At 39.0% G+C, this 18413-nt stretch overlaps 1 protein-coding gene across 1 annotated transcript in view; it reads left to right on the forward strand.

Moving 5' to 3' along the window:
* The first annotated feature begins 15423 nt into the window (after positions 1-15423).
* The window catches only part of LOC311071307 (uncharacterized protein), a 3339-nt gene continuing 349 nt past the window's right edge, over positions 15424-18413 (forward strand). Inside the window, exons 1-4 of the mRNA XM_084095661.1 lie at positions 15424-15451; positions 15581-15646; positions 16223-16262; positions 17415-18413. The exon at positions 17415-18413 is cut by the window's right edge and continues 349 nt beyond it. Of these exons, the coding sequence (XP_083951787.1) occupies positions 16228-16262; positions 17415-18189 (810 nt within the window). The 5' untranslated portion in view covers positions 15424-15451; positions 15581-15646; positions 16223-16227 and the 3' untranslated portion in view covers positions 18190-18413. The remainder of the gene's footprint in view (positions 15452-15580; positions 15647-16222; positions 16263-17414) is intronic.

Here is an 18413-nt window from a genome sequence, read left to right on the forward strand (position 1 = left end):
ACTGCACAGATAAGCAGGGAATGTGCACTCGCTGGAACTCGCTGTCACACCAACACCTGGAGAGAGGCTCGTCTCGAAGAGAATAGAGATGAAAACTCAGGATTTGGCTGTGGAGTGAAGTGCTGAACTTGGCTCCGAAGCGAAAAACATATCTGCATGTTGCCAGCGCACTTCCTTATATATCCCCAGGTTGGGGCAGAGTTACGCTATGCAAATTCCCCAGACCCATGGCATTTCTTTGCCATTGGCTTGTTTTATATACTCGAAGATGATAGGCTTTCTAAGCGAAACCCCATTCGTCGTCATCCGACGTAACTCGGAGTGACAACGAAAGGGAACTAAGATAACTTGTGATAATCTGGCTGGACCTATTTACACACACACTCACACACATGCGCACGAGCGCTCGCACACACACGCTCGGCTCGCTCGCTCGCACACACGCACACACACACACACACTCTCTCTCTCTCTCTCTCTCTCTCTCTCACACACACACACACACACACACATCAAATACTAGGGAGAGCAGGGGCAAAAGTACCATTTGAAAAGATCATATTTTAGACAGATCTATTTTTGCTGTGGTCAGACACTCACAAGTGTGGTCTATCAATAGCAAAATGTTGAAGGACTTCAGTATAATTTCACTTTGAACTTAAGACTGCTCATGTTACTTTCGACCCCGTCAGTTGGGACGAAAGTAACACACAGGTGGGTCAAAAGTAACACAACAATATACAAGCTAGATTTTTTGTGTTACTCTTGTTTTGTTTTTTTTTGTTAACATGTAACTGCAAACATATTTTGGCCTTTATATTCGCAAAAAAAATTGTTAATTTAAATTTTCATTTTAAATTTCAGTTTCATCAATGTTTCAAATAACCCAACAGTACAAACTTGCATTATTTAAAATATTTTTTTTTTATTGGCAATGTCAATCTATTTTATAAAATGTTTTTTCAACATGAACAATATGAAAATTAAATTAAAATACCATAATATAAATTCTCAACATAATGTAACAATAGTCATGTTTCCATCAAGCTGTTTTTATGCACAAATTTAAAATCTGCATAAAAACATCAGGATGGAAACCCTGCAAATCCATAGGTGGAGGTGGAAAAGCTATAAGGTATGGCTAAAACCTAAATGTGACTAGGGTAAATAGAAACAGATTGAGTGTAAAAAAATGGTGACACAGAAATCAGCTGATTTAAATGTGAATGCCTCCTCATAAACATCTGGCTGAATCAGACCTCTATCTGTCTTACTGACCCTCACTATTCTGTTAGTATAATATGACATAAACATGTTTTAATAAATGCTGCAACACAGAAAAAGTCACCACATTAGCAGCGCGACAAAAGAAACACTTGTTTTCACTATAGAGGGACAAAAGTAACAAGTGTTACTTTCGTCCCGACAGGAACTCCGGACATTTAAACCCGATTTACTTTTATACTGAAAAACTCTGACAAGGCAAACTTCAGGATGTGTTACAGCACTTAATAACCTGTAGATTGATCATTACTGTGTGACATGAAACTAAAAACACAACTTGTAATTAGAAAAAAGTACCGCTTCAGTAATTTACTTATCGCACTCGAAAACTGCTTACCGGACCTAACCGCGGGAAACGATGACGAAATCGCGTGATATTTGGCAGCTCTGTCAAGGGTTGTGCACTAAACGTGCTGTCATAGTTTGAAATGCAAATATAGTCAGGGCTCTGAGAAAAATTGCTTTGTTACTTTCGTCCCGCGTTACTTTCGCCCCGGTTCTCCCCTAAGTCTAAGAATCACATGGAGAAACTCTTTCTGTATCAAAGGCCCTAAAGTGGGTGACAACTGATGTTGGATTTAAACGGAGAAAGTGAAACTATCATCACTGTGAATATCAGTGCAGTTACTAATAGATCCTGAGGGAATATAGTTAAAGTTCGAGCACATTCAACATGAGTTTCCAGATCTACTTTACTGATGTACATATTTCCGAAGTGCAAAAAATCAACTTCATTAGACATCCGGAAACTCTGAAGTCATCTTAGACATGTCCATGCACTTTCTGATGGACAGGATTATATTGTTTGTAGTCAAAACAACTGTCAACGAACATACTATAACTTCAATTCTTATGCTAAACATCTAAATAGAGATCTAAATAGAGATTGCTTAAAAATCCTAGTTTAACAGGCATAAAAGCAGACTCTGGCCTAAACTCTCTAGAGTACTTTCATATTACCAATAATGTCTGCGTTGACATTATGCATGACATTTTAGAGGGTGTGGCTCCACTCGAGATCAAACTAATGTTACAACATTTCATCTATGAGCAAAAACTTTCCACTTCAGATCAGTTGAAGGACCGAATGATTAGCTTTGACTATGGTGTGACAAACGAGAAAAACAAGCCTAGTGCCGTTCATAATTTAAGAACATCAGAGAACCCCATTAAGCAAAATGCCAGTCGAATGTGGCGTCTCAACCTTTATTTGCCTTTCCTGATTGGAAATTTTGTAAGTGAAGGTGATAGTCACTGGTAATTTTTCCTTCTCCTTAAAAGAAATTTGTAGTATAATTTCTGCACCAGTTGTTACCAAAGTATTAGCTGTATCTTTAAAGCAGCTAGTTATTGATCACCATAATTTGTTTTAGACTCAATATCCAAACAAATCGCTAATACCAAAGCATCATTTTATGACTCACTACTGGCGAATGATGCATGGTCCTCTAAAAAGACAAGCACAGGTTGTATGTAATTTTGTAAATATGAGTAAGACATTAGCCTACAAGAGTCAGGTTCAGACTATGTTTCATTGGAAACTGGGAAGTTCATTAACAGAAAAAATTACTGTCCCAAATGTTTTTCCAGTTTTTCCAATGTTTTTTGGGTTGCTGGGTGCCAGCATGTCCTGAACAACAACTCAGTCAATCTCCAACAATGCCAGTGGTTCCTTCACCTGTAAGCAAGAAGACTAACACACACACCGACACACATCTTTTCCAAGGTTGGATTTGGCCAGGCTCTAACTATAAACAGGAGTCTCGTCTCAAAACATCAAGATAACAAGTTCTTTCTCTCAGGATAGGACACTTTAGCCTAAATGGAAAATATAGGCTTTAACTGAGAAATGGTCCCTTAAACTATAGCCTTCAATTACCCCTATATGTGTTAACACACTGAAGAATTTTCTCAAACACAAAACCAGTCCCTATTTCATTTCTGGAAGCTGGGCTAAATCAGCAAGCACTGTTACTGCATTCAGATATCAAATACTGACAATAAAGAATACATGAAAGAAGAATACATTTCAGTAATCACACTGGTAACTGATACAAAAAAGTACATTATTTATTCTCTGGAAGCCGGGCTAAATAAGCAAGCACTGTTTCCTATATGGGCTAGACCCGCAGTCACTACTCAGATCCTAAATACAGACATTGTTTATAATCATAAATTCCAGGATACATGCACTAGTTTTTATAAAACTATAATTTCCAATTCCTTTTATAATAAACTAAGAAAGATTGTTAATCCATTATTTTCACTACCCCCATTATAGACCCTTTAGGTTTAAAACACAATGGTTGTCATACTGAAAATAAACAACAACAAAAATAATAATAATAATAATTAAGACCCATAATAATCCATCTAAGTCTCTACTGAATTCATCCTTCAGTTTACAGTCACAGCATGCACCATTTTAATTGTATATCATCTCATACCTTTTTTTTTTTTTTTCAAAAATAGAAATAAATTAAAACAAATTCACATAATCATTTCAATCATTAATGTACCACTAAAATATATAATTATTCCCCATTCTGCTTAATAAAACTTTTGTTCATTCCTTATATGTATAACACGTCAATCCCTGTTAATCATACTTAATGCCTTATTATTTTTATCTGAAACTCACTTTTCATACAATTTCAACTTAATTTGACTGAACAGGCGTTCATAAATAGTTCCATAAATTCTATCAGAAATTTATTTTCATAACATAAATTTTTCTGCTACATTTCTTCTCATCTTTCTCTATTTCCCTACATGCCAGTTCCTTCTGCGTCATTTTCCTTTCTTTTCGCTCTGCCTCATCTTACCAGTACCCCACACACGTTTCACACAACAACCTTTTTGTTTTTCACTTCCCTCTTACACAGAGTCTCTCATCGCTGTCAGCCTAGTGACACTTAAAGTTCCCTCTTTAGGGAAATCATGGTATTTTATTAATTCTTCTATACCCTCGTTTTCATAACATTAATTGTAACTTTATTTTCCATTATAACTTCTCACAGTATTCCTCTATCAAATGGTTAGTCTGAAAATCACCCAAAAAATATTATCAGTTTTGTCTCAGTCCCACTCATCTTTACTGTTTTTCACAAACCAAAATATTATGTTACTCGAATCTCAACCCTTGAGACAGCCATATAGCTGCTTTCTCCTTTAACCTTTATTACCTAAATTGTAGTTTTCTTAGACATAATGTCATACATCCATTTAATGGATTGAGAAATTGTGGTGTATCGTGTGGAAGACAATAAACAGACTGAGCAGAACTACCGAACACGTCTTTACTCTGTTGTTTCAGTGAACAGACTTCAAACTACAGATGCCGCATTGGCTCAAATATTGTTTGCCAAACAATACTTAACACAACACTGCCATTTCAATAATGACCCACAAGGTGGCAGCCTTAACCTGTCAATACACAAGTCTATTACGTTCCTCCCTTTTTAGTTTTAAACAAGAACCCTTTTAAGTTTAGAAATAATTAGCAACAACTAACTTTGCATTTAAATCTCACAGCCAAAATAAATCTACTGCCTTAAATAAATCTAAATCTCCGGCAAAAAATTAACTTCCTATTTTCAACAAAAAAATGTCTCTTGGCAGCTTACATTCACTGTGCAGATTTACATTTACCTACAAAATACTGCTGGTTATAGATTCAGTCTTTTAGGTGGTACACGGACCCTCTCTGGGTACCGCCGGTTCTCAGGTGAGTTTTTGTTTGCTGTGTGAGATGACACCTCGACAACCTGTTCAGTTGGTTTAGTGAGAACAGTAGGTGGTATTTGCGTCACTGGTGCACTAGGCAACACAGCTGGAACAACACAGTCCATTGTTACTGGCGGCTCATTTTCAACCTCTGGTGAGGGCAAGCTTTTTTGAAGTGTCTCAACATTTCCTCGCCATGGCAACATGTGGTCGACATGCACTGTGTGCTGCCTCTGACCCTCTTGCACCATGTATGTAACAGCTCCCAGTCTTTTCAGTACTTCTGCCTGACTCCATTTCTCCACTCCTCCCCTGAAATTTCGGACACGGACCGCTTCCCCTTCCTGAAAGAAACGAAGGGATGAGCCACCCCGGTCATGATGACGTTTCTGTGTGGCCTGTTTCTCTTCAATCTGTCTGGCAAGCGTGGGCTTAAGCAAACAGAAGCGAGTTCGGATCTGGCGTTTCAGAAATAACTCAGCCGGTGTCCGTCCAGTCACGGTGTGGGGTGTACTGCGGTACATGAGCAGGAAATTTGCAAGTCTATGACTGAGTGGCAAGGGAGCCTTTCCCTCCGCTTCCAACACATTCTTCGTCAGCGCACGTTTCAAGATCTGCACTGACCTCTCTGCAGCTCCATTTGATGCAGGATGGTATGCAGGTACAGCAGTGTGTTTGATACCGTTTCTCTCCAGAAACTGTGTAAACTCCTTCGACATCAGCTGTGGACCATTATCTGATACCAGCTCTTCTGGAAGTCCATAAGCAGAGAACAAGCTTCGCAGCACTACAATTGTGTTGTGAGAGGTGGTGGAAGACATGGGAAAAACTTCTAACCACTTTGAATGGCTATCAATGACCACCAGAAAATACTGCTTGTCCTTCTCAGCAAAATCAATGTGAATCCTCTGCCACACTCTTTCTGGCCATCTCCAGTGGTGCAGCGGTGCGACTGCTGGCATTTTCTGAACAGCTTGGCAGATTGAGCAACCTTTCACCAGCTCTTCTATTTCCCCATCACAGCCAGGCCACCACATGTAGCTGCGAGCGAGAGCTTTCATGCGGCAGATACCTGGGTGCACATGATAAAGGTCTTCCAGTAAACGCTGTCGATAACCTGGGGGTATGATGACTCGCTGGCCCCAAAGAACGCAGCCTTGTTCTGCTGACAACTCCTGCCTGCGTATGAAATAAGGCCGCAGTGCTTCCTCCTGAACATGACTTGGCCATCCATTCATTGTGTAACTCCACACTTTGTTCAGTATAGGATCTTTTAAAGTAGCTCTCTCAATGTCTTTCGCACCCACTGGTAGTTCCTCCACGTGTGAGAAGTAAAAAATACCTCCCTCTTCTCCTGTGTTGTCGAATGAGGCTCTGGGTAGGCGGGACAAAGCATCAGCGTTTGCATGATCAGCTGATCTTCTGTACTCAATATCATAGCTGTATGCCATGAGGATGAGAGCCCAGCGTTGCATCCTTAATGCTGCTAAAGTTGGAACCGCTGACTTTGGTCCCAGGATAGTTAACAGTGGTTTGTGATCTGTTATGAGTGTGAATTTCCTCCCATAGAGATATTTATGGAATTTCTTAACTCCAAAGATGATGGCAAGTGCCTCCTTTTCGATTTGGGCATATTTTCTTTCAGCCTCAGTTAATGTCCTTGATGTAAAAGCCACAGGCCGTTCCTCTCCATTTTCCATGACATGAGAAATCACCGCCCCTACTCCATAGGGTGACGCATCACATGCAATCCGGAGTGGCAAAGGGGTGTCGTAATGCACCAACACTTTATTTTTCTGTAATAGCTGCTTTGCATCTTCAAATGCCTTAGCACACTCAGAAGTCCAAACCCACTTAGCCTCTTTTCTCAGCAGGTTGTGTAGAGGGTGGAGGATGGTGGAGGAGTTTGGCAGGAAACGGCTGTAGTAGTTAAGAAGACCTAAGAAGGACTTCAGCTCAGTGACATTTTTTGGCTCCGGCGCTTTGTTTATGGCTACAATCTTTTCATCAGTGGGGTGAAGGCCATCCTGGTCAATGCGATGTCCCAGATACTCCACACTGCTCTGAAAAAACTGACATTTAGACAGTTTCACTCGGACACCATGTTTTTCCAGACGTGTGAGCACTTCATCCAGTCTTTTTAAATGCTTCTCCTCAGATGAAGCAGTGATGAGAATATCATCCAAAAAACATGTCACATGATCCAGCCCTTGTAAGATCTGGTCCATAACAGACTGAAAAATTGCAGGCGCGCTGGAAACACCATAGCTGAGGCGATGAAATTTGTACAGGCCCTTATGAGTGTTGACTGTCAAATACTTCTCTGACTCATCGTCTAACATCAGCTGCTGGTAGGCATGAGAGAGGTCAAGCTTACTGAATGATGTTCCTCCTGCTAAAGTAGCAAACAGATCTTCAGTGTTAGGTAGTGGGTATGTCTGCTCTTCCATACACCGATTAATACTGACCTTGTAGTCACCACAAATCCTAATTGTTTTATCTGCCTTTGGCACGGTGACTATCGGAGAGGCCCACTCACTTTTCTCAATTTTTTAATAATCACTTCCATTTTCTCCAACCTGTCCAGCTCCTTTTCTGCTGCTTCCTTTAATGCGTAAGGAACTGGGCGAGCTTTGCAAAAGATTGGTGTGGTGCCTGGTTTTACGCGGATTTTGGCTTTAAAACCCTCTATGCAGCCTTGGTTCTCAGAGAACACTGCCTGGTGGCGCTGTAACACCTCGTTGACTCCTGGGGTACCCTCTACCTGTGTAAGCACCCTGTGTACAGTGAAAATCTGTTTCCAGTTCAGGTGTAGTTCCTTTAGCCAGTTCCTACCAATCAGAGCTGGTCTACTTCCCTTTACAATGACCAGAGGTAGGGTGACTTGCTGTGTTTCATACTTCACTGGTATCCTGATGTATCCTCGAACAGCGATACTTTGGCCTGAATATGATTTTAGCTTTAACTCGGGGGCTGGTTTTAAACTGAATTTGTTCAGATTCGTCTGGTAGAAATCCTCAGATACCACTGACACAGCTGACCCTGTATCCAGTAGCATTGTTGTACTCTTATCACCCAGTGCGACATCCACTGTGTACCCCTTTTCACAGCTTGAGGTGGAGTATACTGCATACACTCCAAAAAGTTCAGCCTCTTCATCCCCTCTGGATGTATTTCCTTCAGCTTCCACATACTGAGTTTGAGAAATGGCTTTTCCCTTTCTACATGCACGGGCTATGTGTCCAATTTTGGAGCAGGTATGACACTTTTCATTTTTAAATCTGCAGTCACGTGCTGAGTGTTTTCCCCCACATCGGTAGCATGTCTGTTGTGTCCCGAAGTAGTTTTTTACTCCTTTTTGGCCTTTGCTTTGTGCTTTATTATCATTTTGTCGTCTAAACTGTCCTTTCCTCCCCTTCTCAGAAAAGCTTGCACTTGACAGGGCATTTACCTGATGAGGCTCGCTGTGTCCAGAAAATTCCATTGATTTCTTTGACGCCAGTTCCATTGCTACTGCAATCTCACAAGCCTTTGGGAAAGTCAGATCCTTTTCAGACAGCAATCTGCGCTGCACGGCATCCAAGCGTAATCCACTCACAAAACGATCTCTCAGCGCACCATCCAGGTACTGTCCAAAAACACAGGTAGCTGATAGCTGCCTCAAAGCCACCACATAATCAGAGACAGTTTCACTCTCTTTCTGGTTACGCTTCTGGAATCGAAACCGTTCCGCGATTACAATCGGTGCCGGCTTGTAATGTGTGCTCAGTGCTCTCACCAGATCAGCATAACCCATCGCACTCGGTACTGTCGGCGACACCAGATTCTTCAGCAGCTTATAAGCATCAGCCCCAATCACCGAGAGAAACACACACACCTTCTTTTCATCCTTGATTTCATTTGCCAACATCCACTGTTCCAGACGTTCCAGATATGACTCAAAATCCTCCTTTGCGTCATTGTATTCATCCACACGACCGATTGGCACAGCCATGGCTGATTTTCCGATGCTAACTGCTAATCCAACACGTGCCTGGTTCCTCCGGAAAAAAAAACACTCACTTTTTTTTTTTTACTACGACCAGTGTACGTGACTCTTACAGCCCATTTATGCCGTGGTATTCATTTAATATCCTCGTCGCCATTTGTGGTGTATCGTGTGGAAGACAATAAACAGACTGAGCAGAACTACCGAAACACGTCTTTACTCTGTTGTTTCAGTGAACAGACTTCAAACTACAGATGCCGCATTGGCTCAAATATTGTTTGCCAAACAATACTTAACACAACACTGCCATTTCAATAATGACCCACAAGGTGGCAGCCTTAACCTGTCAATACACAAGTCTATTACAGAAATAAAACTTTTTTAGAAGTTATATCCACTCCTCCTTTGTTCGCCCACCGGCCTTTCATGAAAATGAGGGCGCTCTCTCTGGATAATTTGGATAGTGACTTAGCCAATGTGTCACTTTGTCTCTCTGCCATCAAGTCTATTATTTTTATGTTTACCATTATGATCCCACCTAGGTGTCTTATTTAAATTTAGACCCATCGGCCCTGTATGGTGGAGACAAAGAAGTCACTGGCCCTGAATTAAACTAGTCAAAAACGTCACTTCTATTGTTTAAGACTTCTTTAAAGTCATTCAGTTTTGCTTTTAAAACATTTACAAATTTCGCATAATTTCTTTTAACATCTCCATATGGTCTTCAAGTGAAACACTGTACTTCACTATAAATAGCTTATTATCACTTATGACACAAGCTCCGATAACAGCTTTTAGCTGACTTTGAATGAGAGAGACTCTGAGGCATTCAGGACTGGTACACTGCACTCTCATAAACTTCTAAAATCAAACTTTATCTACCATCTTTTAACTCTAGCCCAGCGTAAGGTATCTTTGCCAGAAATGACATGCATTTTCAAATAAACATATTTTGTAGATATTTTTGCACTCACATTTGTTGGAGTCATTAATTTTCATCAATTCACTTATAAAAAATATTATTATAGATCTTTCCTTCAAAAGGATTGCCTTAAGACTTCAATCTTTTGACTTTGTTTTTATCTCTTATTCTTTCTTAGACGAAAACTTTGATATCGTCATTTAAACACTGATCTACTTTCAAACCCACATTAATACCAGACATTTCTGTTACTTTTAGGGATCGACCGATATGGATTTTTTAGTGCCGATGCCGATACTCAATTTAAAAAAGGATCCTTTATTGAGCTTAAAAAACTATATTTAACAAATAGTAAAAACAGGTGAGGTAGAACAAGCAAAAAATGAGTTCAGTGCTGAAAATACTGAAAATAATTATTTAAGCTTAATTAAAAATGAGCAAAAGGTACATTTGTTACTGTATTATTTATTAATCTTTGGTAATCTTAGTTAATAAAAATACAGCTGTTCATTCAGCTGTTCATTTGTTCATGTTATTCACAGTGCATTAGGCTAACTAATGTTAACAAATACAACTTTTGATTTCAATAAGGCTACTATAAATGGTTAAATTAACATTATCAAAGATTAACAAATGCTGTAGAAGTGCAGTTTATTAATAGTTAATGTTAACTAATGAAGTTAACTAGAGTTTAATAAACTGAACTTTATTATAAAGTGTTACTGATTTGTTATACACCGATCTAGACGTCTGGTGAGTTCAGTGTTGGATAGATCAGTTGTTATAATAATGTGTTGCCATACATTAAATAGAATCGGTTCAAAGGAGTAATTAGTGCATGAATCAGAGGTTTCATTAGCGGATGTGTGTTTGTGTGATTATCCCGGCAGTTTAGGACATGGCACAAGATTTGTGTCAACACAGAAAACATTTCATCACTGGATAGGTTTTTGGGTTTATTGAAAGTGTGGTTTGTGTCAGCTGAATGTGTGGAACGTACGCTTTTCAGAGAAGACAAGGAAATGTTTTTTTAGCACAAATCACATCCAGCGGTAATTCAGGAAAAAAATGTCCCAATCCTCCACATAAAACTTTGCTCTTCCGACCTTTTACCATCATGTCCATTCTCAATTGATTTTGATAAATATGCGCGAGGGAGGGAGAGCAAGACAGTTTGAAGACGGTGAGTGTGTGCGCGTGCGGCCAGAGGAGGGGCGCACTCTCTCTCTCTCTCTGCTCGTTCTTTCAGCAACATGCGACCTGTCACAACAAGCACAGTTTTCAGTCATCTACATCACTCAGCGATCAAATAAGGCTTTGGCGAGATAAAAATTCGCTTTGGCGACCGCAAAAAACGCAATATGTGGCGGCCGGTGTTGATTCTGTGGCGCACTGCCACGAATTAGTCTATGTGTGGGGAAACAAACACTGGAGAGACACACACCACACGCGTCCAAACCTCTGCCAGGTGGTCGCTGAATAAAACTCCCACAAATACCATGGAACAACGTCGGCATTACTTAATCCTATGACCAGTGTTCGTAACAGCTTCCGTACGCATACGAATAGCCTACAACTTAGCTATTTGCAGCTCCCTAAATACAATGGCAAGCAGTTTTATAGAGGCATTCGGCATTCGCGTTTTCCATTTGGACCCACAAACTTGCTTAGCTATAGTTGCAAGTACATATAGAGCTACGTGTTTCCACTTTCAAAGTGTATGGCAATATTTCAGCTAAGTCAAACAGTTAAAAGAAGCTTTGTAAGTTTAAAACTTATCGTTGTCTTGAAGAGCAGATTCCAGCAGCACTCTGCTAGTGGTGGAGGGGCAGTGCAGCGTCTCCAGCAACACAGAGCTGCCAGTGGATGCCTGTCTGTAAATAATGCTGGGAAAAAACTATCGGCGAACGCAGCAGTGTATCGGTCGATTACTAGTTACTTTCACATTTTCTCACCTTCTGAGTGGCCTTTTACAATTACTGGCTAAATGGCCCTGCTGACCATAATTAAAACACTCTCTTTGCCTATAGTTTGATCACTGAGCTTGCAAACGGCTCCAACTTACTGCACACCCTTGAAGCAGTGTGTCCCAATCAGGAATGTAAGCACAGCCACTGATAAGCAGTTCTCTGTATTCTTTTACAGTCACCAGTGGCGGATTCAATCACAATAGCCGAATCATAACCTTCATCATTATCATTGGCAGCACATTAATTTTCATAAGCTGCACAGAAAATCACTCAACATATTCTAAGGGGTTTTCACAATGTTTCTGTTTAACTTGAATCACTTTTGTCCAAGGACATGATCCCCAACCCATAATTACATTTACTTGCTTTTTGTAATCATCGGAAGCAATACAAGGCAAAAAAATTAAAAAATGTCTTTCTTTGTTTAGCCAGTCAAGTTGTTGTTTAAATTTCCAAACAGAATCAAAACCCTGACTGGCCATTTTCTTATTAATTTCATATTTCTTGAAGTCAAAGCTTCAGAGCACAGCTGCTTACAGCGTTTGCTCTCTTCTGTCTCACTATTTGTTTCAGGACTGTTCAGGTAATTGATCAAGTTTTTCAATTTGTCTGCCATATCTTAATCACAGTTCAAACTCACCTGAAGTTATTGCAGAAATGGAGGCGGCGATCTTTGAACAACACAGCTTGGCTTCTGCATGATGAAACTGCAAAGTAAACTCCAACACGACAGTTACATATACTGGTCCACGCCAATTTGGGTCACAACTTTTTTATTTTCCTCTTGGGATCATTCCTGATGCATCCCTGGCAAACAACCCTATTTTTGTTAGTATCCCTAACTGCCTGATTCACTAAATTCGGGGATCCCCTATCTGAGATGGAAGAGATGGAGTAGGTTTGCGGCGCCCTGGACCTCCAATCCAGGGACGTACTCTGCTGGGGTGTTGCCACCAACAATGCCCATCGGGGCCCCCACAGATCACACTTCGCTTGCGCTGTCTGCTCTTGTTAACTTTAAACCTTAAACAATGCTATCAGCGACTTCTTATACTTTTAACTTAGTATAATTAATCTTCACTTTTCTCGTCGGAGTGAAGCTCTTCCGTCCCCCTTCACAATCTCATCCATTCAGACAGTACTACCAAATAATAAAATCTTTCTACCTTGTTTGCTGATTTGCCAGGGGTGTCACCAAGAATAATTGCCCGCATTCTCCACCATTACTGTTAGGGGTTAACAGTTTAGGACCCAAGGACCAGATGTTTGAAAGAAGACCCGGAGTCAGAATTATAAAAAAAATTGAAGAAAAGTTTTACTGAAGATAGTTTGCAGTTTCATCAGCAGAAGTTCAGCTTCAAGACTCACACAGGAGTTCGTAGGCCGCCCCGCTTACAGTTACACAGATCACAGCAGTTATACCATTTCCAAGATCTAAGCTACGTCATTGCTTACAGGTTGAATGATTCTTATTGGCTAAGAAATAGATAAACATAGTAATTTTCCACATATATACAGACAGACGGAAGCATATCTCCATAGATTATGCCGCTGACACTCGGACCCTGAAGTCAGGCACGTCGTGACCTTCCAGGTCTCAGATTTGGGTTGCTGGGTGCCAGCATGTCTCGAACAACAACTCAGTCAATCTCCAACAATGCCAGTGGTTCCTTCACCTGTAAGCAAGAAGACTAACACACACACTGACACACATCTTTTCCAAGGTTGGATTTGGCCAGGCTCTAACTATAAACAGGAGTCTCGTCTCAAAACATCAAGATAACAAGTTCTTTCTCTCAGGATAGGACACTTTAGTCTAAATGGAAAATATAGGCTTTAACTGAGAAATGGTCCCTTAAACTATAGCCTTCAATGACCCCTATATGTGTTAACACACTGAAGAATTTTCTCAAACACAAAACCAGTCCCTATTTCATTTCTGGAAGCTGGGCTAAATCAGCAAGCACTGTTACTGCATTCAGATATCAAATACTGACAATAAAGAATACATGAAAAGAACATTTCAGTAATCACACCCTATGAACACATGTCGCTCTGTTCATGTTTCTCACTCTGCTGGTGTGTTCGGTCAGACTTTTCAGACTGGTTGTGTACTTGCTTTAAACTGTGACTTTAGAGAAGAGCGTCTCTTTGGTGAAGTTTTACACATAGTTCCACAATGTGAAAAAGAAATTGTTTTAGTTTTAGTTCTATCACAAATGTACTTTCACCCACACTTGTATGTTTACGGAGTCCAAAGAACAAATGGATACAAAGTGATTAAAGGGATACTTCACCTCTGGAAAGATGAATGTGTATTTAAAATAGGTCATTTATGTAGTAGAAATGTGAAGAATCTTTTTTTATTTGGAGCTTTCTAGACTGAGAAAAGCCAGAAAATGTATTTTTGACTTATGTGGATGAAAGACAACAACTCCCAGAATGCACTTGCTTCGCTGCCCTAGGAGGCCACGCCTACCGGTAAGAGAGCGCAGTTGAAAACAACAAAGCTAAGCTACTAGTGAGTCTCCGTGACGAGTTTGCCCCGGATTTCGAGATCGCCCAAAATGTCCGGGATTCGGCTTTTGCGTTCTACAGTCGCCATTCATCATGTTTACTGTGGCGAGCAGGACGAGGCTGACGGCCGCGGGAGAACGGTGCGAGGCCGGTGGCGTCATTACTGAGACCAGAAAATCCCCCGATGACGCAAAATGATGATTTTTGCCTCATCGGAGGATTTTTTCCTGACAAAAAATACATAAATCTCTTGTCTCAGGGGGATATGAGGGTGGAAAGCACGGTAATTCGAAAATACTACAGGTTTTCTACTAATACAAAGCTTAATGCTAAATCCTGAAGTATCCCTTTAATGTGAGCAATGCTGCTGATGTAAAACCTCTTCACATGATTTCCTATGAAGAAAACCTTTTTGTAAATCCAAGATATAAAATTGTTTAAAAATGTCTGTATGAAATTCAAATGACATGTGAATGTTGACTTTGTGAAAATGTAGCAGTTAAATTTTAATAATTTTTTTTGTTTGTTTGTATTTTTTTTTTTAAATGCTTTTTTTGTTTTGCATTCAATTTAACTGGTCAAAAATAGCAGATCTATGACACAAATTGTGTGCTTTATGACCCATTATTGTGTTAAATATTTTAACACACTCCCTGTGTTAAGATCAATAACACACTGGTTGAGTTGAAAGTAACACAAAATGTGTTGTCCTCAACTAGACACACAGGTGTGTTGAGATATAACACAGGTTGTGTTGTTTTTAACACATCCGTTTTAAGAGTTTCAGGACACTCTGAATGTGCAGGAAAAGCTACGATTCCAGGAAAAGCATCACATAGAGTGAAAGAGGAAGTAAACAATGTCCAAGCAATTTCCCAAACCCCAAAGATGAAAATGATAATGTTATAATAGCATTTTAGAGATGTGAGAGTGCCAAGTTCCTTATATACTCATATCTAAACTAAGATGGCAGGGTCAAGAGCACATAAATATTCCGTATACAGCCGTATTCAGTCAGAGCGGATCTCTCTTCACTCGCTCCAGGTAGGAATATTCTCTATTTCCAGTCAGTTTGTGTCTCCAATTGATGGATGATTATATATGATTATTTGAATATACTACATTGTTTCGCTTTTGTTGTTTATTTTATTGAATTCAATTATTTTGTTGCAGGCAGGAAACTGTTGAACTCTTCTGTGAGATTCATACATTCTGCCCAGCAGATTTGAAAGATTTCAGGTGAGTTTGATTTAAATTATTTACTAAACGCATATGAAGAACTCCAAATACAATATTTGTTGAAGCTGAAATATGTGACTTAAAACCCTCGTTTTTGGGATCCTGGAGATGTTTTGACAGCATGCCCTGTTGTGCTTCAATAAAAAATATATTTTTAAGACACTGAGATAGGGCCACAAACACATGCTAATCATTTCACAATACTTTTTTTTGTGAAATTTATTTTTTTTTGGTCCATATTTGTATATCTGGTGTATTTGTAAATCAGTTTTAACAACATTTATTTTTTCATTGACACACAATTGACACACTTCAGCTTTTAACATTTACACTTAAATTTCTTTTCTAACATTGATGACATTTCCTGTTCACTAAGATATTTAATTATTGAAGACATTTTCTGTAAAACAGCTTTAAATCAAGGTGTTTTATTTTGAAAAGCGCTATACAAATGACTTGCATGAAATGCCTGTCTGGATATAAAATCTCTGTTTTATGGTGAAAAAATAAAGCACTGTATATTGTTAGTTTTTCATTTTTGTTAAAGTAACCTTTGAAAATGCTTAATGTTCACAGGTGAAATGAATCAGCCGGACGAGATATCGATGTCATTACAGTGAGTATTTCTGTTCAAAGCTTTGACTTGATCTTACTTTATAATTAATGGATTATTATCAATTATAAATTTACATTTACATTAGTTAACTACATTAGCTAACATGAACTATAAATTATAGTTGTTACAGGATTTGATTAAACTTCAAAATTTAATATTTCTAAAATTATTCAAATCAAATGTTGTACCTATTAACTTTAGATGAAAGAAAATACATTTATTAAATGATAAACTAAACAATGAATATTTGTTTAAATGATTAAAGGTTGATTAAAACATGTATTATCATAGACATATATATAATGGTGCATGAAACAAAAACAAATTCCAGTCCAGTCCAATTGCGCGGTTCTGCGGATTATGATTGGCCAGATCACCTGTCAATCAAACTCCCTGAGAAGAGTGAATTGCGCGTGTTTCACCAGTAGAGGGCGCTCGTGCAACACAAGCAATGATTCAATGAGAAATACTGGAGAACAGCCTCAGCTAATAATTTAATGACTGATAACGAAGGAGCCCTTATACTTCACATTTTTAGCTTAGTGTTGTTGTTAGTTTGCTATATTGCAAAAGTAAAACATGACCATTATAAATTGCATAATGATCAATAGCATATTTGTGACCCTGGACCACAAAAACAGTCACATGGGTCAAATTTTTGAAATTGAGATTTAAGCATCATCTGAAAGCTGAATTAACAATTTTGCTTTCCATTGGTATATGGTTTGTTAGGATAGGACAATATTTGGCCGAGGTACAACTATTTGAAAATCTGGAATCTGAGGTTGCAAAAAAAAAAAAAAAAAAAAACCAAACATTGAGAAAATTGCCTTTAAATTTGTCCATTTATTTTTGCCCTTTTGCTGCATTCACTCACAAAAATAAATGTTTTATATATTTACGGTTGGAAATTTACAAAATATCTTAATGGAACATGATCTTTACTTAATATCCTAATGATTTTTGGAATAAAAGAAAAATCGATAATTTTGACCCATACAATGTATTGTTGGCTATTGCCACAAATATACCCGTGCGACTGGTTTTGTGGTCCAGGGTCACATTTGTTCTTTGTGGTGATACATGGTAAAATCATAAAACAGATTAAGCAAATATCCAGTGCTACTTCTAAACAAAGTTTTGATGTTTCAGGAAACTTGAAGCTCTTAATGATGAACTGCAAGGAAGCATTAAGAAACTGAACTCCGAATATGACAAAAACCATTCAACGCTCAATAGCAAAATAAAGGAACTGAAAGACATCACTGACGATCTTGAAGCCATGCACAAATCCACTACAATGTGCAGTTTAGTGGGATCATCAGTAGGAAAGGCTGGAGGAGTCACGGCACTAGTGGGTCTGGCTTTATCACCTTTCACATTGGGTATTTCTTTAGCTGTTTCTGGTGTTGTAGTCGGAGTAGCTGGAGGAGTAGCAGGTGCAACAGCGAACATCACTAACATGACCCAGCAGAAAAAACTACGTGCAACTATTGAGAAGATCATCAAGGATTTCCAGAACACAATCGAGCCAATGACTGATCATCTGAATAAAATTTCTAAAACCGTAGAAGAGCTTCAGAAGGCAAAGCAAGAGTTTTCTGTGAAAAATAAGGCAATAATGACAAGTGTGAGATCCGTGAAAACCGTTTCGAGCGTTACTAAACGTTTAACTGTACTGCCAACTGCTGAGATTGGGAAAGTAACTGGCGTAATCTCAGCTCTATTTCTTGCTCTTGATGGGTATAGAATTGTTTGTGATTCAATAGAGATCTCTGAAATATATAACGAGAGGAATTTAGAATTTAAATCAGAAACTTTGAAATTTATTTATGAGATGAGAGAAACAGCTGCTCAATTTCAGGAGACTCTGGAGGAAATTAAAAGTGCCAAAGACGAAATAAACAGAAAGTTAAAGATCAGTTGAAATTATGCTTGAACTTGGTATTATCAATTTATTGACACTCTGTAAACTGAAACCTTTAAAAGTGTAAGCTTTCGGTCATTGCAAGCAGTGTGTGCTGAATTATAGAAAGCATATGCTTACATATTCTGAGATTTTCCACTGTGGATCTGCTCATGCTTTTAGGACTAGTGTTTCATACAAAGATCTTCATTTGCAGAAGATACGGAGGAAAATTAGGTCAAATA

The sequence above is a fragment of the Abramis brama genome (genome assembly GCF_963993115.1).
Source record: "Abramis brama genome assembly, chromosome: 20".
NCBI lineage: Eukaryota > Metazoa > Chordata > Actinopteri > Cypriniformes > Leuciscidae > Abramis > Abramis brama.